The sequence below is a fragment of the Strix aluco genome, chromosome 16 (assembly GCF_031877795.1).
Source record: "Strix aluco isolate bStrAlu1 chromosome 16, bStrAlu1.hap1, whole genome shotgun sequence".
NCBI lineage: Eukaryota > Metazoa > Chordata > Aves > Strigiformes > Strigidae > Strix > Strix aluco.
The window spans coordinates 6,923,697-6,950,970 of record NC_133946.1 but is presented as its reverse complement, the minus strand read 5'-3'; the positions used below and the strand labels follow the sequence as shown (position 1 = coordinate 6,950,970).

Below are 27,274 nucleotides of genomic sequence, written 5' to 3'. Positions count from 1 at the left end.
TGTCCTTTCAGCCAGAGAGAGATGGACTGGATGGATGGTCTACATAGTGAGTGGAAAACTGGTGTGATCTCTTTGCTCAAAGAATGGTGGTTCAAAGCCCAAGTACTAATAAAAATAGAATTGCCTGATAAACTATCCTGGATTTCAGTTGTTTATGAAAAGAAAATTCCGAGGTAATCTGTGCAATTTCAGTAGCTAAAATGGGCCATTGTGTGCACCAGCAGATTTCATGTGGGTAGAGTGAGAACATTTATGGGAGAGGGAAGTGTCCTACAGGATGAAATTGAATATTGACAATATACAGGGCTATTGCAGTGGGTTGCACAGGTCCAGCATTCTCCCAAAGTAAATTCAGAAATTATACAGTGAAAAACAGATAAACTATCTTTTCTGCAGAAAGAATGAAGTTCTTAGTTAAACAACCCCCACAAGTCTTTTGAAATTACTGTTGAGCAATTTAAAGATCTTTCTGCTATTGTATTCAATTTTTCCTTGGTAAAGATGGGAAGTGGTGCTCTATGGAGTCTATTGGAGATCATATTACAGTCCAATGCTGCTTCATTTGTAGTTACCAGAAGGCAGGCTAGAAAAGAGCAGAAAAGGAAATTCTCAGCATACCTTCCACAACAGAATTTACACCTCTACCCCTCCCAGAAAAGATGTGTTTTTTACCATTTCAGCTTTCCAGCTTCAGGTTAATACAATATGTGGAATATGTTTGTTTGTTCATTGGTTTTATTTTTCAACTCATCACCAGAGGAATTCAGAACACTGAAAGTACAGGGAACTTTAAAAGTCTGTCACAATGACAAAAATTGGAGATTATGAAAAGCAGCAGAAACAAAGAAGCAGCATTGCTTAGAGTAGAAGAGTGTTATTTGATGAGTAAGGCTGCATGCAGGTGTAGGCTTAGAGCCCAGTGGGAATTTAATGATTTACAGCCTGTCAGCATCTGCAGACAGACAGGAAGTAAATGGATTGTATATAAGTGCTTGTTTCAATGTTGGCTGACTTTTCATTAGGCAGACTGCACCAGCTAGAAGCCAATACAAGCACAGATTTGGTTGTTGGTTTTCTTTATATTAGTTTACTAGGCAGTAGTGTGACTAAATTAAAAGTTATCAAAAACCACAAGAGGCTGTGTATGTGCTTACACCCTTTCTCGGTACACTTTTAACATTATTATGCTATTTAGCTTAGATTTTTGTAATATATTTGTTACTGCTCAGTATTTTAGCGTCCAGATCTTTACCTAGATAAGTCAGCATAGTTCTGCATCTGGGCTATGGACTTCTCTGCTACAGAAGAAAATATGGTTTCATTTATGCAAGTAGTTTGCTATGAGAAGCCTACCTGGCATGATAACTCTTCCAAGTTGAAGTCCTTCTCTGAAAAAGGAAATCTTTTTATTTTTCTGGGTTTTGTTCACTGTTGGCAAAGCCAAAAAAAAAGAGGGGAATTATCAGTGATTAGGAAAATGGGATGGGCTTTTAGAGCTCTGACATCTGTCCAAGCTCTGCTGCTTGCTGTGAAATACTGACTTAATCACTTGCCACAAAGCTTTCAAAAGGAGGCATTGTTTTAAAGAGCCTTGCTCTCCAAGTGCTGTTTGAGATGCTCCATGCCAAAGTTGCATGTATTTTATTTTAATTGGAGCTACAAGTGTTTTGCTGCTGTAAACAGAGATCTGAAGCTTGGCTATCAAAAATTGGTTAGAAAAAGTATTAGCTACTTCTGAAAAATATTGGCCGTGTAACAATTTATCTACCTATTCAGTGCAATAGTTAAGACCAGAATAACGTTTAATCCCTTTTCATCTGGATTTCTTTGAAAAATACTAAGACAGAATATAAGTTGTCAATTAATTTGAAAGGATGTTGTTTTTTGGGGAAAAAAAAAAAGCCAAGAAACAAAGCAGATTTGCTGAACTTGAGTCTCTCCTACATGGTATAGCAATTTTTGAGGCCTAGTGTTGTTCATAAGTTAGTTATTCACCCACATAGATGTTATCAGACAGAGAAGATGAAAAAACCATATATTTCCTTTAAATTTGATCAACCGAGAAATTTCATGTAAATTAATTTTTTGTATTAACTTGGAATGATGGCATTAATGATATATTTTATACATGTTTACTAATGTATATGGCATTCTGTTATTGCACAATAGTGCAATACAGACAGTATAAATTCTTTCCACCATTTTGTTTTAAAATATGTAATGCTTTATAAGGACTTTTGTTTGCATGTTTCCAAAAGGTTTGGGGTTGAGCCTCCTGGATTAATTAAGTTGGAAAAAGAGATTGAACAAGAGGAAACACTTTCAGCCCCCCTTCCATCTCCTTCACCGTCACCAACAAAGTCTCCTGGGAAAAAGAGCACAGGGAAACTGTTGGATGATGCTGTAAGTGGTATGCACTTACTTGCAAAGCACACAGAAGCCTGAGTTGAACATTTCAGTGTATTTTAAAGATTTGTGGACTGATAGAGTTAATTTATTTTTGACCACAATCATTTATGCCTGAAGTTTGGAAAAAATGTCGCACTGTGTAGATCTGCAGTTTAGCCTAGCTTTGTGCTTAGGGCCAAGTTCCCTTCTTATTACTCCGTTTTATTTTTCTGTTCACTTCTTATTCATCAACACCCACTTGGTGTTTTGTCTGAGAAAGGACTGAGTCAGGACTAGGAGATTTGGCCCATACTCACGTGTATAGTATGTTAACAAACACTTCTAAGTTATCTCAGCCTAATTTTTATGCTGCTGTTCTGCATGTTTTCCACATGGTAAAAAAACAAGCATTTTTTTCCTAATTTTCCTAAAAAGAAAGTATCTTGCTTTAAATTTCATTAAGCTCTTTTACTATACTGTAATGTTCATTTCTCTGTTGCAAACCCTAGAGGGATTCATTTGAAACAGTTGGAATCAGATGAAAAGGACACGTTTTGAGACCATGAAGAGGTTAAACTTGAAAAGTACAAATATATTCTATAAAAAGAAGCAGTTACTATAGTAACTGCTATATTACAAGGTAGATATGCCACCTGGGAGTTACAAAGCACTTCTTGAAAAATCCATGTGCCACTTTTTTGTTACAAAGAGCAGATGGAATATAATGTTCGTTCATTTTATTGAAATACTTTGTACTATTTGATGCAAATAATTACATTTAATGTTTTTTTACGTTTTGTATTTCTTCCTTAACTCTGCAAAAGCACTCACTTGTGTTTCAGCAGAATTGAGAAAGAACAGTTACGTGTAGAAGGAGAGTGGTGACTGTGTATCTTGTAGGAACAGAACAGAGAGTATGAAGGTTGTCTCCAACCACCTCCTTTAATTTAGAAAGCAGTAGGGATAGAAACAGAATGGAATTCATCCAGCTAGATTCCTGACCTGCACTGCCCCAGACATTCACACTATAAAATAGCAGCAGTGCTCATATAGTCCAGACACAAAATAAAATAGGATATAATTCTTCCCTCTGCTTCCTTACTTGATTTCCAAATTCCACGCAATAATACTTCTGTGTCTTTTGGGATAGTAAGGTAATGGAAGTCTCAATAGTAGGATCAGCAGTGAAGGTCTCATTATCGTCTGTTTTACACCAGTATAAATCTGCTGGCTTTCATTCTCCATAGGCTGAAGATGGCTCAATTTTGCTTACACAGTTCAAAACAACTTTGAACTTGTTAGGTCTGGCTACTCTGGGTTTTTGCTTGCTTAGATGAACCGCAGTAGATGCAGCTATTAAGGCATAGTTCACACTATCCATTTTCAGTTTTGAATTTCAAGGGTGTCTCCAGAGGTGATAAATGCCATGGGATATTATGTCAGAAATCACTGATTTCAGTGCAGCATTTAGAGGGCCATTGCCAAACAGTCCTCTAAGCACAATCCCAGTCTTTGTACCACATTCCAAGAGGTACAGGAATGTATCTTTTGCATCCTCAGCAACCTGCACTTGCAGTTAAGTCATCAACCACTGACTTCATATAAGTTATTCTTATTGTACACTGGCTATCTAAATACTTTGGTTCTTCAGAAATGGAGGATAACGCTTACCCATGATGATAAAAATCACTGGAATAATTAATCTTAAAATAACTGTGACTGTATGTTCAAACTGAGGACAACTCATCTGATACTTGAGAAACACTTTTTGTGGGTAAAATACATGTAGAGGTTCTCTGCTGTTAGTTTTAAACAAAACTTTTCACAAAAATATCATGCCCTGATTTAAAAAAACTCCCAAAGACTAAGAATAGTTATTTTAAAAAATAATCTACAAAGTAATAAACTTATTCACATAAAAACATTGAACAACTTCAGTAATAATTGGAAAGCCTTTAAATCAGTCAACAGGGCTAGTTTCAAAAGCATTTTTGCTCCCTATTCTAGTATAGAAACAATAATTGTTTAACTTTTAATTTATTTCTGGTTTATTTATCATACTATAACTTTATTCTAAAAGCAGATCTGAAACACAGTTGTACTTCAGAAGCCTTTCCTGTTCATTTATTCAAGATAGCCAAAACACCTATCAGAGTGCCATATATTTGCCCTGATTTTTTTTTTTTCTGAAACAGTTTAAGACTTTAATTTGTTAGCTATTCTGAAAATATTGTTTCCCAGACCTCAGACCATTTGTACAGACCTTGGTTTACAAACTGGATTTGAAAAGGTCTTTGGAATACTATTTCAAGTGGACAAAACTTCCTCTAGGAAGTTCCTCTGGCATTTTGCGTTGTCTGACACTGACATAGTAGGTCAGTTTTCATCAAAGAAAACTGCAGTATATGAAAATGCTGCACTAGTTATTGCTGTTCCTATGCAGTAGTGCGATTTGAATGTCAAATAAGAGTTTCTCAACCAGATCTGCTCTTTTGACATTGATGGCTGTGCTACTTCCAGATCACTGAAGAGTACAAGATATACTTTTACTAAGCATTAATGCCTTTAGTAGCACATGGAAGGCCAAGTTTTCACAAGATGCTGATGCAGCTGATGAAAGGCAAGAGTCTAGTTTTCATCTGTGTTTTCTCAGCCCTTATTGTTAGCAATGATGAAGTAGAGTACTCTTGAGGCCCCTTTAAATTACCCTTGATTACACTAATGCCCTCAGGTGGAGATCAAAGAGTAGTTAACAATATTGGGGAGCATCTTGACGTGGATGTGTGATTGTCACAGTATTCTCTATACACTTTTTTAAGGTCTTAGTGCACTATTTGAAAGTGCCAAGTGAAGGTATTGGGCAGGGCCTTTTATTGATATGCAAGATGCTTCTGTATTTATTAGATTTATTTAGAAGGAAAACTACATCATTATGACATCTTCATTTTGCCTGTCAGCTATATTAGCACTTTGACAGTTGAGCTGATTCAACATAAAATACTGAGAACACATCTACAAAAGTTTGATGCTGAACTCAAATTAGCAAACTGTTTGACTTCAGTTAAACAGTGCAAATTTTATGCTGAATTGTGTGACACTTGTCTCTGTTTTTATGTCATCACAGCTGTAAAATTGTTTTTGATATTGGAAGCACCATAGTCTGAGATTATGGAAATATTAACAAAATCAAGAAAAAAATAAGAAAATATCATCAGTGAGGACTTAGGTCCATGTTATAGAAAATGTCTTCTTGAATGTTTTGATACACATGCTATTTTAAACAGCTTCTATTAATAACTTCTGTGTTTTTCAGGTTAAACACATTTCTGAAGATCCACCTTGTAAATGCCCTAATAAGTTCTGTGTGGAGCGTCTTTCACAAGGAAGATACAGAGTTGGAGAGAAGATCCTCTTTATTAGGGTAAAGGTTTTATATTTTATTTTGTAGTGAATTGCTAGTATCTGCTACCTTCCACTTTACAACTGATATCACTGATTAACAGTAGAAGATATTTTTGTATTAACTAACACTGACTCATTTTTATGACGCTGTCAGGGAATAAATAAACTACAGTGGGATAACTGACCTAGGGAATTATTAGCATGTGGTAGATACCTCTAACTTTAGGTCCTTGAATTTGCTTTGTCTTTGATCAATGGCAACCAGAAGCCTTCACAAATGGAGATGATGACTTCCTCTCAGTTTGGTTTGAAACAACATCCACTGCATGAAAACAGCTTTTATCCCACTTTGTTTTGACTGATGCTATTTAACGGGTCAGGAAGCAGATATTGCTGAAGTAGAGTGAGAAAAATGTTAATGTCCGTAGTACTTCATTTGATTAACATATATTTCCAGACCCAGTGTTGTATTTCAGACTTTTATGTAGTATATTAACTCCCATAGCACGAAGTTAATCATTAATATAAATATTTGCTAGCTTTAGTATCTGGCTGAAGTTAGCACAAATATACTATCCAAACACAGTGTTTATCCTCTTCTCTATATATGCTTATGGTAGTAATAATGAAAATATGCTAATCATTTTATTCTGTAGTAGTAGGTTAAGAATCTGATTCATGCTATGCTTCTTTCCATTTTCCTCTCCACATGTACTAACCTTGAGTAATGACTCTTGCTCTCAAATAACTGTTACCCCTATTTTGCTCAAGGCACACAACTGTGATCTGATAAAACTCAGGATTTAGCACTTGTGAGAACAAAAGAAGTCAGAGGGACTCCCCATCTGTAGAAGTTCCTAGTTCAGCAAAACACCAGAGTGCCTGTTCTGTCATAAACTTATACTTAACTTACAATGAAGTCAAATTTAGATAAGGATTTAGGTTTTCTCATGTGTATAAAGTTGAGAACATGTTTAAGTACTGTGCTGAATAGGAATTGAGAACTCCCAATTAATTCAGTAATAGCTCAGAAAGAAGAAGATTTGTCAGGATTTGTCAGATAGTTTGAGATTTAACATGTAGTATAAAGGATTAATAGCTTTTCTGTTTTGTAGCCAGTGAGACTTTTTTTTAATTCTTCAATATTTTTAGGTACTAGTTTTATTACTAGCCTCAAATGACTTTGAAGAAGGTAATGATCATTAACTAAAGATCTCAGTAATCTGGCATGGTATAACACATTTTCTTCCTTTTGACTTTAATTTCAAGTAACAATGTCAAAGTATTTTTAATCTTCTAGTTTTGAGAAACTTAAGTTTTTCTGCCAGAATGGTGAGTGTCAAATTCCCTTTTGCTGGCTTCTTTTTTGTGCAATCTAGTCCAAGTCAGATTTCATTCCAAGTTTGCAAACAAAACGCCCTTTTCATATCACGCTACTGCATTCCAAGTTGAATTGTGCCAAAAAATAACAGTAATATAGATTAGACATTAAACTGCAGTATTAGAGATCATTCTTACAAAACTAATATCACTGGAAACTTGCCACGAACTTCAGTGGGAGCAAGTCCGTATTCCTAGGTTTTTTCAATTCAGTTGTCTTTTGGTTTTGGTTGATTTGAACCTCATTTTAGAGTGCTTCACTGGATCACGGTAAGTTTTTATTTTTCATTCTACATGTTCTTATTGTGTACATAATTAGATTTATTAGCCTTTGTTTGGAATCCTTTGGACACTTGTGACAAAACACATTTGAGATGTGTAGCTGACACTTAATTTTGTTGGTGTCTGGCCCCCCATTTAATGCTGCTGAGGTAGTTCCTCCTATGTTGTATATTCTTTACCCAGCATGACACAGACAGGTATATGCCATTTGTTTATAACCCAGCATGTTCCAGTTGAATTGAGATTGAAAGTGTCATTTTTTTTTAAGTTGAATTAGTATACCCATTACTGTCTCTATTAGCTTTTTCCAGTAACCTCTATAGTATTTAAAACCTATATAGTTTCAGTAATGCTACAAACATGCTATGTGATAAAACTTTACAAGAGCTAAGTTTAAAGCTCCTATTAATTGATGGTTAAGATTTTTTTTTCAGAAATTATTTAATAATACTATCTGTAACAAATTCGTTTTATTCTAGTTCTACAAGTTCTTTTAAAAAAAAACAACCAAACAAACCAAGAACAAGTCCAAGTCCCTCTTTTTGTTAATTTATATCTGTATATTGAACAAGTGAAAAAGGAACAGCAAAAAAAATAAAACCAGGCAAAACATAGAATTCATGCAAAAAAATCACATAAAAAATTACACATGTCAATCTAAAGTAAGTTTAAGGAAAAAAACCTCTGGAATATGTAGCAAAATGCAGGGGGGACAGTCCTTCAAAATTTCTGTCGTGTGGTAGTAACTTCTTAAGGTAACAGTCCCATTAAAATTACTTGAATAAAGATTATTTTTTTTTTAACATGGAAAAATGTTTAAATTTGAGATTAAAATAAACTATGGAAAACCATGAAGTAATGGAAATTATGGGAATCCATGAAAACTTTAAGATACTTAAGTCTGCTGACAAAAAATGCATGTCACAAAAGTAGTTCTTTATGCATGAAGTAGTTCCATAATGCATAAACTGCACATGATTACAGGCATGCTGTGGTGGCTTAGATGCTAAAAATTTATTTTCAGTAGAAAGGTATCTGCTCATGAATTCTTTTTCCTTTCTGCCATATAGGAATGAAAGAGTCTAAATTCTGCTTACACAAAAATGGTGTAAGACATGTTTTACAATAATGTTAATAACTTGCTTATTTAAAATATTTACAAGAATGTTAATAACTTGCTTATTTAAATTACTAGCTTATTTAAAACTGAGACATTGGTTTAGAATTAGTGAGATCTCTATCTTTTTGCCATTACAATCAATTATTTCCCTATTCACTCTTACATCTACTGTTACACCATGAAGTGCTTTTGGGAACAAGCCTTAATCTTTCAAAGTAGAACTGAATTAATAAGCCTATTTTTAAAAATAAAGAATAACAAGTCATGAAAACTAAACTTGCACAAATGCATGTTTTTTAACTTTGAAAAAAGAGTCATGGAGTTTGAAGTGTTTTCTTCTTGCAGAAGGCAGTAAAGAAGTTATATAGATTAATAGAGATTTTTATAGTAACAAATGTCAGTCAGACCTTAAAGGTAATTTTTTTAACAGTTTCAGTGGCAAATATTCTTATTTCAAGTTATCTTCTGTTTATTACATGGTATATTCATAAGGATGTACACTTCACAATTAGCAAGCTTCTCAGAAACATCTGTCCTGTTGGTCCATACCTATAATAACATTCAAATCAGGTTCTGCACAATGGAAAAATTATTTCTTTGTGCAACTGGAGTCAGAGTAGATGATATAATGGGTCCTGGCTTTGAAGTCTGTAATTTTTTTCTATAACATATAGGTGTTCTCTACCTTGCGGACTGGATGATAAGCACGTGATTGCTCTTATACATTTTGACCTTGTACTTTTAATCATTAATTTCACTTAGCATTATTTTGCTGTAGTAATAATAAAATGTTTGTTTAGTACTAGCTTCCTCTAAATCCCAGGAAATGAAAGGCATTATTTGCCTGCTACAACACCTATGTAACTTTATCTTGGGATTCGCTATCAAAATATGTGTGTGTAATATATGTGTGTGTGTATATATATATATATATATATATATATATAAAATCACTCTGCAGACAGTCTGGTGTATGTTATTGCCTCTTCCTGCTGAGAAAAATGTACTCATGTAATATTCGGAATCATATTTTACTCCAAACTGTCCAGGTAGGAATGACATACCGTCGAAGAACTGTAAATAAGGAAGAAAGTAAAGCAGAGTGATTATATGGTTCTCAAGACTCAAATGTATGGTTCTGCTTTTCCAATCCAAATGCATAAATCATGCTCATAGCTTTTGCTTGGTGTACTTCTCTGTTTTGTTTTGTTTTTTTTTTTTTTTTCAGCGTAATTTACCTGTCTTTTATTGTTTTCCTTATTCCAAGGATTTTAACAGTTCTTCTGCTTTTCCCAGGTCTATTCACTTCTAGTCTACAAAATAGTTTACCTTTTTAGCATGGAAATTCCTTCCCTAGAGCTTTATCCATATCAAATACCTTTCAGGGATGTTTAAAAACATCAAAAATGTAGGCAGATCAGGCATTTTAATTGACCTAACTCCAAAGGAGATGTAGTGGGATGCCTGGGAGTTATCTTGTGAGTGAATTCTGAAAACACATTTCAGACCTCAGGACAGTGACAGTCCTTGGCCTCTTCTTGGGGCTTCTAATCTCTGTCTCCTCATGCTTATAGACAAACATACTAATTCTCAGCTCTAGACTGCAAAAGACCCAGGGAAAGGCATGTCCAAAGTCAAGGCGTAATTAATGTCCCAGATCTAAGGTGGTTTTGGAGACCTTCCAGCAGTAGGTGGCTGGACATGTTTTTACTATGTGCCAATTCCTCTCCAACTGCTTTACCCTCACAGAGTAGTTGGCACATTTCAGTCTTTCTTCTGCTAGTGAAGGTGAAATTCTTCTCAACCTTCTCAGGTTTTGTTTTTTGTTTTAAAAAAAAGTCCTTAAAGGGCCCATAAAATTCAGTCCACAAGACTCACAAGCTCTTGGACAAACAGTGATACTGAACATGTCACTGGGGTGACTGGAGCCCAGTGCTGCCTATAGGACAGACAGTATCTTTTTTCTTCTTAACTCTGCCATTAATCTGTTGAGTGACATTAGGCAGACCCCTGCCTTCCCTCAACTTAAGTTACAGCTTGCTTATTCTCATATTTATATTTTCTCTCCTGTTTCTCCCTTTTTTTCCTCTCTCTTTTTTTTTTTTTTTTTTTTTCTTCCCCTTCCTGCCTTGAGTCTTTCTTGTTCAGGCCTAGCAGTCTTCATGAAGCCAGAAGCCCGTGACATCTCTTTGTTTACTTGTACTTGATGATGCTGTGTTTGCGCTGAATACAAGAGCAGCTACAGTTCCACCATCTGGTTCTGTAAAGACTTGACATTTCTAGTTAAATGGTTGACAGGCTTTCACTGAGGATTAGCCAAACCCATAAAGTACTAGAAATTAAATAATTATTTCTCCCCTCTCTGTCTTGATTTTATTTCCTGTGTTTTTTCCTTGACATGCTTCTTTCGTGAGGCCATTCATGTTAGTTTAGTATCTAGAACTTGTATGTGTTGGGGATAGTTTAGAATTCATGCTGTGAGCAACAATGCTTTGAAAGCATTCATTGTAAACTTCTTTACAAAAAACCCCAACTGTGTAAGTCAAATTCTTAGCTGCTAATTTAATGGGTAAGTGGTGCAGTTACTCCTTCTTAGTTTCACCCAAATGATGTTCTTGTTAGTCTTGGTTGAAAATGTTTTGACAGAATGTCTCACTAATGCAGTATTATGTTGACAGGCTCAGCAGTTTTTCTCACTAACTTAGACCTGTTTGCCGTAGTGACCTCCTTCTGGGGACAATTAAATATTGTGTATTCTTTAATTCCCTGTGTCTCCCTGTGTACGATATTGCACAGTGAGAACTCCACTTGCATGTCTGAAAAATCTTTAGCAAATCATGTTTTGCTTTTCTAAGAAATAATGCATGTTCAAGAAGCGTCATGTTCTAGTTCTTGAAATGATTAATACACCTGCAGTAATTTCCTACCAAGGTATTTATAATTTAGGGTCCTAGAATTGAAGTTATAACAATATTAGGTTCCCTGTGTTCGGTGGACAGAAATCTCCCCTGGGAGGTGGCTCAGAACAAGAAGCCGTGGTAGGGTATTCTGAAGCTGTATGTGTAATATCTTTAAAAGCACCACCCAAAAATTCAGCTGACTTCTTTAGCAATGTGAATTGGGCTGAGGAAGCCTTTGGTGTCCTCTTACTGCAAGAGCTGAAGATGGCAAAGCAAGACCTCCCTGGGTGCCCGAGTTTCCTCTCCGGTGAGAATGTGCCAGGGTGAAATTGCCCTTGTACACCAGTCTCAGCAGTGTTTGCTGTGTGGTAAATAATTATACAAAAAAATTCTCAATACTTTAAAGATCAATAAAGATGAGTAACAAAGTCAGATAAATATGTTATGTATTATAGATCTTATTATTTCAGGCCCTTTTTTTCCTGTAGAATGTTGAGAATACAAAAATAGACCAAATTGTATAACTCCCCTCCTTTTTTTTTTTTTTTTTTGGTCCTCAGACTCCTTTTGTATGAAAGGTGCTGGATCAACATCTGCACCTCTAAAAGCGCAGATAGACTGCTAATCCACTACACCATTAGTCTACAGACAAGAATTTGCAAAATTAAAAAGCCTTTATAGTTTATTGTTGAGAACAACAGATTGTGTCCCATAACTTTTATACTGAAAGTGTTAGTAGGAGAAACTATTTCCTTCTTGTTCAGTTATTTTCTTGTTGTGGTTCTATTTAATAGACTAATAATTTTGTAGGAATCCATTTAACACTTACTAGACATTAATACATTTTACATTAACGATGAGACAGCAGTTAATGCTCTCAGTTTGGAACTAGTAAGCCTAATGTATTACAACTGGAGATGCAGCTCTTTCTAGTGTTGCTCTTTAAGAAGGATAGCATTGAGCTTTACATTTTCTTATTTAAAATTCTTCCTTGATGAGGTGGAAAGGTCTTGTTTGACAGTAATGTGAATACTACTGCAGTCAAGGTAAGTACATCTATCTTTTTATAGAATGATGCTGCTATTTTATGGGGTGAATTAAAGTTAATATTCTTCACTGTAGCTTTAGATAATTAGTATACAATGTTAATTAAAAAGAAAAAAACACACCCTAATTCTTTGTTTTGATATGCTTTGTGTAAAGTATACTTTTACACTATGAACATAACTCATACTACTGTCTAGAGAATTGACAATAAATGAGGCTTATGTGTTGTTAAACCACGACACATCAGTCAACCAACGTTTCTGCACTGTTCATCAGAGATTCTTATTGAACATTTAGGATTTGGGCATAAAAGTACATTGATTATCTATTGCAGTATTCTTTAGCGTTAAGGTAATGTTCTTAAAGAACTTGTAGTTTATATGGGAATTTCCAACTGGGCTCTATATCTTGACTCAGAAATTATGGTTCTACATAGAACTGAACTGGCCATGATTTAACAAAAATGATATGTAGGCTTTTTAAATATTTAATACAACGTGGTTTGGACTTTCCATTCCTCAAATAACAGGAAAAAGTTAAAGTGCATGTCAAAAAGTTGTTTATTTCTTTGTCATTCTCTTATCAGTGTGAAAGCAATGGTTTCTCCTCCTGTTGCATCCAGTTACACTTTCTATGCATTCATGTTGTTCACTAAAACCTATTTATGTCTACTGTATTTTATTTTGAAGCTCCATTGCACCTCTGTGGCAACATGCAAGATGCATGTAAAGTACTTTTTATGATAAGTAAAGGCAGCAGGATTTTATCCCATGTGTTTATTGATGAGTTTGTCCTCTGTGCTGCCTTCTAATTCTGACCAGTAGAAAAGTAGTAAATGCTTTATTTTCAAATCATCTTTATCACATTGAAATACGGAACATTGTATTTTAATGAGAGCATTCATGATTTGCATACCAATGAATTTATCAACCAGTCTGTTCCACTAGGATATTTTTTTTTTCCTAGCAGAAATTGTGAGATGCCTACTCTTCCTAAGGAGACAGGGTGAAGCTGAGTTTTTATTTTTGGTTTTTGTTCTCTTAAGATAGGTATATTGAGTTTTAGAATCTGAGGGCTTCATGAGTGTTGCTTAGGTTTGATGCCTACAGGGTTCTTTCAGTGGAGAGGAACAAACAATTCATTTCTATTTCTATTATTTTGATTAACTGGATTGTTAATCAATTTACAGAATTACATGGCATTTTTTATTATTTATCTCTTAGATTAAAAATTTAAAGAGTAAACTATCAATTTGAGATAATATTTGTTCTAAACTATGGTGTGGGTTTTTTTACACTGATTTCTTGAGATTCTGTCTGGAGAAGTTATGTTCTGACTGTAGAAGAAATAAAAACTAAAACAAAATTTCAGCTGCATTTATGAGTCAATAGGAATTGATCTCTCTTTCAAAAACCAAAAAAAGTATTTATCAAAAATAAACTCTTCTGGGGAGAAAGGATAAAACAATGAGACATTTATCCATAACAGTTAAGTACCTTGAAATATTAATCTGTCTAGGAGCCAAAGACTATGAAATAGTCATGATGAATTTAGTGTATCTATCTTATATATGCAATAGTATAGAAATAATACTTTTAGGATATATTGAACAATGCTTTTTAAGTGCAGATTTTAAGATTTCTGTAACTAAATGTAATAAAATTTTCCTTTGAAATCCAATTTCCTGTTAATAATTTAGCACAGTATTAATATTTAGTTTTACTTCAAATTTTAAATTTTATTTGCTAGTTTAAGTTAATAGTTCAAAAACTGGTTGGCAAATGTTCTTGTTTACAGTAAAAGGAAATTAAGGAAAGAGGTTTTAAGGTTATGTTCATTCTAATTTTATTGAGTGTTTTGTTCTCATATAATGACAATTGCCCCATTCAAGCTGTTTGTGCTGAACATATATAAAATTTAGCTTACGATCAAAATACATTAGCAGGTTAAAATATAGGTTTTACTACTTCTCCACGGGTAACTGTCAGACCCTAGAATAGACTGTATCAGTTACTGTCTCTGCTTTTGGAACGTGTGACATCTTTGTGTCATGAATGGAAATAGTTGCAGCAAATGACTATCCCAGTTCACATGGGACCAAAATTATGCTTCCATGGCTCCTCCATCAATAGAAATTGCAAATGGTCAAACAAAGTCAACATTTGAGCCTGACTTGATTTTCTGTGGTTTTGCTTAATTTCTTCTTGGCATTAGAAGTAGCATTTTTTGAGTCCAAGTCTGCTTATACGCTTTGTGCATCAAATAATTAATTTTCACAGAAGTTATTTTCTTCACATAGTTTTACTTCTTAAGCAATGGAACATTAAGGAGGCTATAATTACCACCTTTTTGCCTTGATGAAAAGTTTATTAATAATCACATAAATGCTACAGAGTAAGTGCTAACTTAGAGACAGATTTAAGTTGGTAGACAAACACTGAAATCAGTGGTAGCCCACAAAAGCCAAGGGATAAAAATTAAAGATTCTCTAGATTTGCAATTTGGAGTTAAAACTAGATATGAAGTTCTGTTAAAATATATACCCAACATCATTATTTATCCTTATCGGAAAACAACATTGTTTTCTTTACGTAAGTCCAGAAGTGATTGTCTTAGTTTTCCTATATATGTTGATTTTTAAAATGGTAAATGCACAAATTTTTAAAAATTTTTTAAACCTTTTTTTAACATCAGCTTGTTTTGCAAATCTCATTGAGACCTAATACGTGTAAAACTGATCTAACGTTTTAAATCATGTTGTGCTTATTTCAGTGGAAGTTTAGGAGCAATGTCTTCTGCTTTTTTATTTTTGTCATTAATTTTTGAAACACAGAGCAAAACAAGAAGAATCTGTTGCTGTAAGGAAGTATTAAATACAGCAAACATTTTCTTTGGCAAAGATTAGTAAACTCTGGAGATCTCAGATTCAACTATTTATCTGAAAGGTGTTTTCCAAAAAACAGCAACTATTAAACTGAAGACCAGATATAGATTATTCCTCAAGTCATAAATCAGCATCAGTTGATTCAGACTGCTTTGTGGTGTGCTATCTTCTTTTCTACTTGCCAGAAATGGATTTACCCTAAGGTTTAAAAAGCAACTCAGAAAAAACAAAACAAAAAAATCCATGATACCAGATCATTAAAATTATACTATTTTATGAAGTTAGTATTTCAGTCATGGCAACAGATACCGAAGTGCTTTAGTTGTTATAAACACTCTATTTAGATAAAGACAAGCTGAAATCAGAACTGATTGGATCATTTTAGGTTTTACAGTCAAAAATATGCCTTTTATCTACCCAATTAGATACAACTGTATTTGCACTTTTTAAGTCAAAAAAAAGGCAGAACCATTGCCTTAAACATGCCATTTACTGTTAGTTATTAGGTTGTGATTGCTTTTGTAAACAATGCTGAAACAACATTAAGTATTTTTTTAAAATTTGCATTAAGATCTTATTTTCAACTATGACAATACAGAATAGGGAGAAGGAGCTGCTTCCTCTGCTCTATTTACTACCTAAAGCTTTTGACAGTCTGGCTTTTCTCATATCTTAAACATCTGACCATCTTAACTTCACGTGAACATTACTATATTTAAGAGTAATTATTTATTCATAAGGAGACATGTTTATAGCTATTTGCAAATGCATAGCCATAATAAATTCCTCTCATTTGAAGAAAGATTTAACAATCTCAAAGATTTTCTAAATATAAAGGAAGTGGTGTTGTGCCTCGTTCTCAAAGTTTTACACATTAGGCTACCTGTGCTTCTTGTAAAGGAACTGGTTTCTACCTCATCTGTGTTCTGCCCCAGAAGTCCCCAATCTGAAACCTTCCCTTTTCCCAATTTTTAAATTGTTCTTTTTTTCTTTTGAGTGAGGTAGATGTATACTACTTGATCTCTACGCATCTGAATTTCAGCCTTCATCCCAAACACAATTTGGAATCTTTCTGTTAGAGCAATGATGCATTTAAATAAGCCTGCTTGCTGCAAATACTTCTGGTGTGGCAGGGAGGCGCAAGGATGTGACATGTGGCCAGGGCCTTTTGGCTGTAGCAACTGGCAGCTTCCTGGTCCCCTTCTACTAGTGTTATTTTACATGGAGAATATTTACAGATCACTTAAAGATGACCCCGCTAAGTCACAAAATGAGTGTTTATTGTAATTTTTACTTTTTTAGAACTGACACAGACATTTGTAATACTTTGATACCGTTTTGCTCTAACACACTGCTTTTCATGGAAGACATTTTTGCTGAACTTACCTGATACGGTACACAGTATCTCTTCAGGTTCCGAATCTCTCCTTGTTTCCTTCAAGGGAACACATTCAAAAAAGTTTAAATTGTAGTAGTTATTCTTTTTACAGCTCAGGTTTCTCTTTCAATATTGTACCTGAGAAATATTTTGTCATTAGCTAGCCTGTTACCCAATCAGTTAAACTAATACAGCTCACTTAGTTTCAAACATTATAGTTGATCATAAGATTTGAATATTGTTTTAAAAAGTAAACTGAATCCTTTTAACTATATCACAGAATTTTAAAATTTGTAACCTAAATGTTTCCCTGTCAAAAATTTCTTAAGTTTATCTTGCTGACGCTTCTTTTTATTTTCATTATCTGATCATCAGTACAATGATCTGTATTGTTTCATTTCTTCATCCATCTTCACTGTATTGGACAAATTCATTTTTTTTAAACATGAAACAAAAATAGCTGATATTTCTGTGGAACCTGACTGACTTATTGAGGACCTGTTTCATAATGCTTCCAACTGTATTACCCTTTTGTACAGTCTTACAAAACTACTGATGTTTTCATATTCTGTTTTCTGGCTTTGGTTTGGGTCCCATCCTCCATGTATTTAAATCTTGTTTCAATCCATGAAGGAGTTTCTTGGTGACACAGTGATGAAGAGTAGCGCCTGGGTGAAGCTGACCCTTCATAAGGTTGCACACTCAACTGAAAGGAATCATTTGGTTCCCTGGGTACTCAAAAGTCAGGTGGAAAATAAGCTGTCCAGAGTCCACAACAGTATTTCACAACTACTTTTATTGCTATTTCCTTATCATTCTAGGTTAGTAAGCACTTTCCAACACGTTAAGATGGATGTTGCTGAGATCTCACAGTGTTATGATGTAAGGACTGGCAGGCAGGTAAACTGAAATTAGAAGAAAGGAATAACACGTTTAAAAGTTTTACAACTTCAAGATAGATCAGTAAAATTCCATATTGAAAGCCTGGAAAAAGTGAGGCTAAAAAAGATTCCTATGTGGGGGGAAAAAATAAAATCCAACACAAATCCATCAGGATTATCAGTATTCCTGGTTTGATACTCTGCTAGCTGGCTGAGATTTATCAGGGAAGTAGGGAAGGTAATATACAACTGGAATGTTTTAGTTATGCAAATATAAACATGAAGTGAACAAAAGCCACTCCCATTTTTCCTTTTTGTTAGTATAAAATTTTCAATCTGTTTTGTTTATCTTTTTAACATGGCTCTCTGTTCTGGGAAAAATTTTCAATGTGGAAACCAAAACAGATATTCACTAAACTTGTTGCAAAACTCATGTCAGTGGATTTTTCAAAATGAACATTGATTAGACCATCTTTAATTGTCTAATCTAATTTTGCTGTACATGGAAGAGCACAGCAAAAATTAAAAAGCACAACACATTGCCTTGGGATCCCTAAGTGTTCCTGGCTGGTACAGCAGCCTGTTAAATGCCAACAGCTTATAATTTCCACTTGTAAATAAGGTCAATTTCTCTCTTTTGGCATGTTTAGAATGGTGTTCATTTTCTATGTGCCATCAAATATCTTTCCAGTCTGTTCCCTGTTGAAATACCAAAAAAAAAAAAAAAAGATGTAGTGAAAGCCAATGGGATCTGTGAGTGGAAAGTGAAATTAATGTCTAAAAATAAACTCCAAGACAGTTTACAGCTTCAGCTAAAAAAACCAAATGAACGCCCCCCTCCCCACCTCCTGATGTCAAGGCATAATTACTATTATGATTTCTTCTCTGTATACATGTAAAACACAGACATCTATTGCAAAGAACAAAAGAATAATCCCAGCTGGCCTTAACAAACCTTCTTTGCAAGAAGTATGTATTTTAAATATCAATATTTTGTTGTGTCTAAGGTGTAGAACTACAGTGGCATTTGAGATTCTGTGTAAAATCTTCTAACCAAAGTCGCATAAATCAGGTAAAATGACAGGCTGGCATTTTAGTTAAAGCAGGTTTTTCAGAAATGACTATGCTGTTTGTGCTAATTTCTTGGTTCATGTTACTTAACACTGTGATTTACTGAGGGGCAAGAGGGAGAAGGAGCCATTTGGCATTTCATAAGGGTACAGAGAACTCTGTTTCTGTTTCCTTCCCTCCTCCCCGCCCCAGTCTCTCAAAATATATATATATATTAGCAAGCCAAAGAATGATATCATGGCACTTCCATGCTGAAAGTGTACATTGTTCTCAAGTCTCCCTCCTTCTTTTTAGTCTGCTTTGGTAGAGTGGCGGTTTGGGGATTTTTTTTTTGTTTAAATTGAATATAGCGTTTGCAAAAGATGCTATAGAAAGTCCTACATAAAACAACTCTGAGTATAAGCCCTGATTTGGAAGGAGTCCATGAAAGCCTGGTCTGCATGTATTGATATTTGTGTTTCATTATCTTACAGTTTCAGGTATAGTGTAGCTAGATTGCTTAGGGTTACTGTCTTACTGGCCTAATTTTAGAATACATTTTCCAACTAAGGAAAACTAATAGGAAAGTGGGGGAGTGGGTTGGTTGTTTTGGATTTTTTTAATCAGATATAATTTAAGCTTTTGGTCTTGACCTAAGTGTAATTCCCTTGCAAGCAGTGGAAAAACAAACAAACAAACAAACCCTGGAGTTAAGTTGGTTCTTTGGTTCTCAGTGCTTCAGCGAATCCCATCAGTGCAAAAAAGCTAGTACAGATGAGTAAACTGCCAGTGGAGTACCTGAGTATGTATAGAACTGTAGGGGAAAGACCTTTTGTTAAATTGCTAAACATCCAGATCCCTTCTTCCAGCTAGTGAAAAGCATTGCAAAACACCCTTAACATACTGACTAAGCTTGTTATACTGTTTTTTTTAAGTTCTCTGTCTTTTCTCTACTGGGGTTTCAATTTTGTCCAAAAAGCTGGCCTGAGGGTTAAGCAAGATGAGATGCCTTCAAGCTCAAAGCTTTGTGCTGTGTTACATGGTGTCTGTGGTATGAAATCTTTGCTGTAGGAAGTGTGGAGATCAAGTGTTTGAGTCAGGTCTGGCAATGTATCTATTTCTATATAAAAGGTTGGTCAGTGAGTTCTTCTGTGAAGCCAAGAGTCTGGCTGTATTTGGCTTAGAGCCATCAAGTAATTTTTTGCAGATTCTAGTGAATATTAATGTATCGACGTTTCAGGAATTGTTACATCATATCCCCATTTTATTAATACGGAAATAAAGAGTCCAGTACAAAAAGGAGTCTATGCTGATGATGAAATATGATGTTGATGTGAAAATAGAAATAATTGCATTTTTACACTGTCATCTTCCCAAGAGGAATTCATTTATGTTTCTTAGCTGTTAAAAATGCATATTACCTGCTTAAGAGCTGTTATGAGAAGAAAATAATATGGGAAGCCTTCCTTGGAACTGGTGCTTAGCATCAGCAGGCCTAATTAGCATTAGGCCCCATTGTGAACTTTGTAAGAAACAGGATGAGAAGATAAATCAGTTCAAATTTATAAATACTCTTCTGCCTTTTCTTGGTCCTTGAATTTCACCGTTGTTTCTCCAATAGTTACCATTGGATTTTTAGTTACTCCCCCAATCTCCCAAGTTTAGATTTTTTTATTTTTTTCCTTTTGAGAAATAGCTCTTGATCTATCCTAAAGGCCTGTTTAGTGCCCTAACTGCTCCACAAAATGCCTATGGCTTCAAGCAAGTTCAGGCTAGCTGACCTTCTACTTCTGCACATAAGCTGGTCACCTAAATGCTCTGACTGACCTGAGTGCAGCCACCTCCTCTTGGTGTCATCCGACTCTGCCAAATCCCCACCTTGAAGAGCAATCTGTGAAATTGCACATTTCGATTTTTATTTTTTTTCTCTCCTTCACTTCAATATGCCTTTTTAAATATTCTACAATATTCAAGGACCATGACATTCAATCTGCTTTTGAAATAAATATTATCTGGGTGATTGTTAGACACCCAGGGTGAATTAAAGGGGAGAACTCTGCCCTTTAAATATTGTAAATATAAGAAGGGAATGTTGATTAGATCTTCTCTTTTCTGGCCCTGAATTGGAAATTTTTATGTCTATATGCTACTTTCTAATCTAGTCAAACTGTTTTGCAGAACATATACACGATAGTGAAAAGAATAAATTAAAATAGCATATGGTGAGAGACACTGTGAAGACAAAGATCAGTGCACAAGGATTCAGTAGAAACAAATCTCCCCAGTGCTGAGAAACTGATTTCTCAGATAGTACCGTTGAAGTAAGACCTGGGTTTTTTTTCATAAAATACATGCCACCAGGATCTGGCTTAGTGACTGTATCTAACTTGTCATACAGTTGCAATGGATGCACTCATTCACTGTTTAATGTGTTACATTTGTAGAATTTCATATGTGATTTCAGGAAGTCAAGAATTGTCATGCTTCATGTTTAGATTGTATATATTTGGAAAATAATGCTTTGTTCACTGTGGATGGACTAAGGGATCATAATAATTTAACAGACCTGTAGATTCAAGTAAGAGTTTTAGGAGCTGCAACAGGTTTCTTCTAGTCAGCTCTGACTATGTTTAGATTACGAAGTAGATGTCATTTTGGGCACACAGGGTTTCTTGAATATCCACATTAAGTATGCAGCTGGAGCTGTTGTGGCTTTTTTTTTCCTGTGGAAACCTGAAAGTAAGAGGGGAGATAAAGTTAAAAAGAAGTATTTCATTCTCATGAATTAAGATATGGCCAGGGCACACCATACAGACATGGAACATCAGAAGTGCGTTCTACCCCACAGTTCAGATGTAGCCTCAATGACTGAGAGAATATTTGAGAAGGCATTTCAGCCAAGAATGTTTCCATAGCTTTTTCAGGCTTTACTGGAGCATCAGCTGATCATCTTATCAGAAAAAAAAAAAAAAAAAAAGAAAAACAACCCCTCCACCCCCACCCTCCAGTCACAAATGTTATCATTGTCCAAGGTCATCTTGTACACATTCATTAAATTGTCTATTGGAGCATTATCAAAGGAAAATCTATTATGCTGACAGTAAGCAAAAATCACTTCTCTGAAGGAAGTGAAATCTCAAGATGAAGTATGCAAGTATCCTTGCATACTGGATTTGTCTAAAGGTAGTTCTTCCTTTTGTTAGACGGATTTTTTTTTTTTTAAAGGAGTCGTTCCTGCTATTGAAATCATGGTTAAGGAGCATACATGCAATAGGAGTACTGTTTCTGTCCCTATCATGTGTACCCGCTCTATCTCCTGCAACGTAGGACTAAATAGTATACCATTTATTTGTGCTTCTGAGTAAGTGAAAACTGGGTTGTGTACCTAAGACCACAGAGTCACATACGGTCTGGCTATACACGAACTAGCACTGAGGAAAACACCTTTGCCAGGAGAGTCAGTTCTAAATCAGAAACAAGTTAACATAATAAAAGGGAAAGGATAGAAACTCCAGGCTACTCTGTTACAGTAATCAGTGCCTTTTTGGCAACTAGCACATTTTCCCATTCCAAGATCTTTGCCAGAACCTAAAAAGATCTTTCTTCTGGTATTTGCGGAAAGATATAAAACTGATGAGTGCAAAGAGATCCAACATACTAGAATATATACAACAGGGGATTTCCATATGACTAAATCTAAGTGCCGTCAAGTTACAGCTGGCAGCTATCAAAACTAAACTAAATTACTAATACTAACTTTAAATAATTCATTCTTGTGTCAGGAGAGTTATCAGAGTCCTAAAATTATTAAATATCCTAAAGAAAAAGAGCATGACATGAAAAATCTGTGCACTGTTTAAGTCGGATTTCTTCTCTACTTGACTCCATTGATTCTTTATCTTAACTTGCACACCAAGGAAGTGGCTTTTTTTGGTAGCACTCACAGCACTTAAACGAATTTCAGGGCTTGGCACCTGGTCAGGCACTCACGGGTGTCATGAAAATACAGTACAGTAAACTGTCCTAGAACACATTCCAAAGATAAACTTGGAATTCTGCAGAACAAAAGTGATAGTATTACCATGATTTTTTCCTGGATCCATCCTGTGGAAAAGTGAGGATTAGGCACAAATTTAATATCAGATGTGCTGTCAAAGTAGGGCTGAGGAGAACAGAAACATCAGTATTTTCTCTTTTATCACCCAAATTTACCAAACTGGTAAATCTTGGCAGGTTCATGTCCATGTATTAATAGTCTTATGTCAAAACAATTAAAAGGTCAACATTACACATCAAACTAGATGAGACTGTGATTTCAGCTGAATTTCACTTTGGACTAAACTGTTTTAAAGGAAATGCCTGATTTAAAAAAAAACCAAACAGATGTGTACAGTTTAGAACGTTATCAAAGATTTGTTAATGTTCTTGAGAACTGAAATCACTGTAATTGTATGTTCAGTATTGTTGGAGTAAATAGTGTAAGACTGTATATGGGGTGCTGGTAAGGAGGTCCAAAAATGGGTGTAATGACTGTGACAAAGTAATTATGTGTGTGAAATGAAATAGTCAACTTTAATATGTAAAATCCATACATTTTGTAAGCTGAAATGCAGATCCTTCATTTCTCTATGGCACTATAATTTCAGAGTAAACCCATTTTAGATCCAAATGCATTGGAAATTTGATTCAAGATGACTGCGAGTGCTAATCTGATCCCAGCAAGAAAGGAAAAGGTAGAGCAAAAAATCTTGGTAATAGTGAAAGATCGTGCAGCTGTGTTGTCATATGTTAACTTGTGCTTATGCTACCCTCGTCAATGCAATTAAATCACCTTTGATTTGCATCTGGATGACTGTTTTTAGAAGCTGGGAGAGTAACCACATGCGGATTTCCTGCTTTCATGTTGTATCAGGAGTAAATTTTGTCCACTTGATATGCTAGTTTAAATTCTCCAACCATTTGCACTCTTCTCCAGTTCTTGTACCTGGTATGTAATTTCCAGTATTATTTCTGCTGTGACTAAATTTGGCCCGAAGACTTCCGTGCAAGCTGCAGTCACTTGAACTATGGTGGATTTGAATTTAGGTAATATACTACAGATTGCACTTGACTGGATTTGGCTCTATAGCCAAATATATATATATATATATCTATTTGGATCTATAGTCAAGACCAATGATTGCAGTCTCAGATAAATAATTTCTGGTCTGTAATACCTTAATTTTTTTCAGAGGTGTTTATTCCATTCAGATTGTTTTCACAATTTTTTAACACATTAATATAGCTTTGGTTCGTTACTTACAATGTTGCTTTCATAGATTTGTGGTGACATAATTTCATTCCAACGTTGTAACATCATACCCCATAGACTCACACTGACATCATTTTGAAAACTTTGAGAGCATGCTTTGTACTATTTAAAGGAAATTAAGCCGAAGTATAAACATTATTGAAATTATGCTACCCTCGTTATCCCCTCATTACCCCAGTGTAAATCAGAAGACATTTAAATTAAACCCGTGGAGTTAAATAAGTTTATTTCAGGCCCGTTCATTAAAAGAATAATATCTAGTCTTAATTCAAGCAAGATCTGATAAAATAATCTGTTTCTAGATACTTTCCAAATGTAATTTTCTTGGTTAGGCATGTAGCTCTGTTGATTTAAAAAACAGGGGCTGGAGGCAGGAGGCAGTTTCCAAATCTCTGCATCCTACTTTGGGACATCTGTGACTGTCTTCATAATTTTGGTGTTGCCCTGAACTGGTCATATATAAGATGGTGGAAAACAAATCTTGAGACTTCTGTGTTCTTTGTCTATTAGATCTTATCTAAAACCACATGAACTAAGGTTTCCAGCAAACTAAGAGTCACAAACCAGAAGGAATCTGAAGCACTCTATAAGCAGCCAACCTGTATCTTGAGGTACTTGTGCTTTGCAGAGGTTTTCTGAAGTATCTTAGAGAATCCTGACAGATCTTGTGAATGAAATCAGTCAGTGATGATTGCAGGAATGTTATCTAAATACTGCCAGCTCACCGATCTCCCTTTACCTCTGTTGTAGATGCTAGTAACCAAAAGATTCTTCTCTGCAATAATTTTCACACAAAACCTGTAGCTGTGCCACTTCCAGTGGTAGGTCAATGTGAGCCGTTATTATGGTGGGATGGAGTTGGTAGTGTACTTTACTACTTGGGATCTTAGTTTCTTAGATAATGTTTGTTCCCTTATTGTGTTATTTAATTCCAATTTACATGGCACTCAAAAATGTTTGTATTTAGACTGTACCAAATATGTAAAGGTATATTGCAATCTTAAAAGAAGTTGATCTGGAATTTGACAACAGTGAGAACGTTGTGTTGCTAGAAGAGATAACTATCAAATTTGGGGGGGAACTGACATTAGAGTGAGGCCATAGGACAAGTACAGTGCAGAGACTTGCTGGCACTCAAGGCTAAGATAGAGAAATAATGTGAAAAAGAGTGAAGTAAAATATACAAATGATGCATTTTTCAAAGACAGCTGCTGTACAGGTGAAAAAGCCCATATAAACCTGGGCTGAAATTAATCAAAAATAGCTGTTAGAATGAGTGTATAATATACTGATATTCGGTATAATTAAGTATACTTAAATATCAGTTATTAACTACTCTCTGTTTACCAGATATATGACAAATAATAGAGGAGATAGAGACATATGCATATCATGACCATTAATCTTAGAATGTTGGTGGGTTCATGTTTTTTACCTTACTCTCCTCTGCCTACAGGGTTTATAAATCTAGGAAGGCATTTTTCAAAAGAGGAAAAGGACACCTAGCTGAATGGACCTGTAGAGGTGGAACTGTATAAATTCTGGGGGGAAGAAAAAAAAAGTCTTTTTCTCTTTCTAGCTATTCTGCCCATGATTTGTCCTTTTGTCCATGTACCATCTTTTGTATACATGACATACCCTGGATGAGGCAGGAGTGGCATTGGGCTGGAGCCCAGAGTTCCTTACTGCTGACGACAAGTAGTGAGGGTATAAGGTGCTTAATGCAACGTGGTGCTCTCCTGTAACTCATCAAGGGAAGGAGGTTGAGTCTGGAGTGGTGAAAACATTCCTACCAGAGAGAGCGTGAGGAGACGGGATTACAGCTCCTGCTGCACTACACCATGGGGGGAAGCAATTGGAGGCCAAGCCTTCACTCCATGGTCCAGAACTTTTTTGGAAGAGAGTCAGACTAGAAGATCTGTTTCAGTATATTGGGAATTAATTTACATCTCTATAGAGCTAGATTATGCTACTTAGATTTTTTGGGCAAATCAACCAAATTACTTTTAGGGTGTGAGTTAGCAGCATGTCATCTACTCCACAAGTGTTCACATGCAGTCTTTCACCTTAAGGTAAATGTTAAGTAATAGTCCCTACTGGACTGATACTAAAATTATACTGCACCTATTTGAAGAATATTCTGGCCTCAGAATACCTGAGAGCTAGGAGACTCAGGCAAGAACTGTTCCCTGTTTTCTCCTCCTTCCCATTTTAGAGTACTGGATTACGTGGGGCACTTGTAAAGAGAAGGCTTGCACCCTTCTCCGTTTCAGTACTTGTTCCTCTGTGCTTCCATTCTCTGGCAGGTTTTAATTTTCTCTCACCTATAATGCAGAGAGCAGATTTCCCTAAAGCTTGTGGATTGTGGAAAGTGAAGGGGAAAAAAAATCCTGTAGGGGAAAGATGGAGGAAAAATAGATGGATTAAATCATTGAAATGTAAGCCATCCTTAAACACGATAAATGTACCTCGGTGGTGTTTACTAATTCTTGTTGTTATTAGCAAAGATTTTGTAAGCAATATCCTCAATGTAGCCACATTTTAATGAGCCTTTTTCATAGAAAATAGTATAAAGGAATAGTTTCCTTCTAAAAGACTATATTGTTAAATATATTTAATGATAAAACTAGATAATAGCATGTAACCTTTTGAATTAGTCAGAATAAAGGCCCAGTGAATTTCTTTACATCTCTATTCTAGGATCACTAAGCAACCAAGGACAAATGGCTTTATGTCTGGCTGGTACATTGCATTGCTTTTAAAAGCTTTTTAAAAGAACATTAGTTCTTTGGCACAGGAGTAAATGGATTGTAAGCATATTACAGCTCCTCTTGAATCATTTCTGGGTTTTGGCACATGATCTCCCCAGGCTGATGTAGTTACATGGCTGGGGCTTCCCCAGTTTTAAATTTCTCACTTCATTTAAACTTTGTAACTATCCTCATTGCAATGCATTATGTTGGTGGTGTTCTTTTGTGTTTGTTGGATTTTTTTTTTTTAATAATCTGCAGTCACAGTGAGATAGGGGCCCAGTACACACGGAAATTGTGCACTATAGTTGCTGCATATTCAGGCACATGTAGATGGCTTGATAATTATAAGCACAGACCAATTTCATCTGCAAGTGTTCAGTGAGGAGTCATGATAATGCGTGTGTTAGTCTTAGAAACTGCTTTTAATTTCAACCATAGCTACCCTCTGACTGTTTTACATCAGTTACTGGAAACTGTACTTTCTAATGTTGATGTTTT

The 27,274-nt window shown here is 35.2% G+C and overlaps 1 protein-coding gene across 1 annotated transcript in view; it reads left to right on the top strand.

Annotated features, from left to right (window-relative positions):
- Positions 1-27,274, top strand: part of GAS2 (growth arrest specific 2) — an 86,477-nt gene that overhangs the window by 40,773 nt on the left and 18,430 nt on the right. The window contains exons 5-6 of the mRNA XM_074842534.1: positions 2,259-2,403; positions 5,702-5,809. Of these exons, the coding sequence (XP_074698635.1) occupies positions 2,259-2,403; positions 5,702-5,809 (253 nt within the window). The remainder of the gene's footprint in view (positions 1-2,258; positions 2,404-5,701; positions 5,810-27,274) is intronic.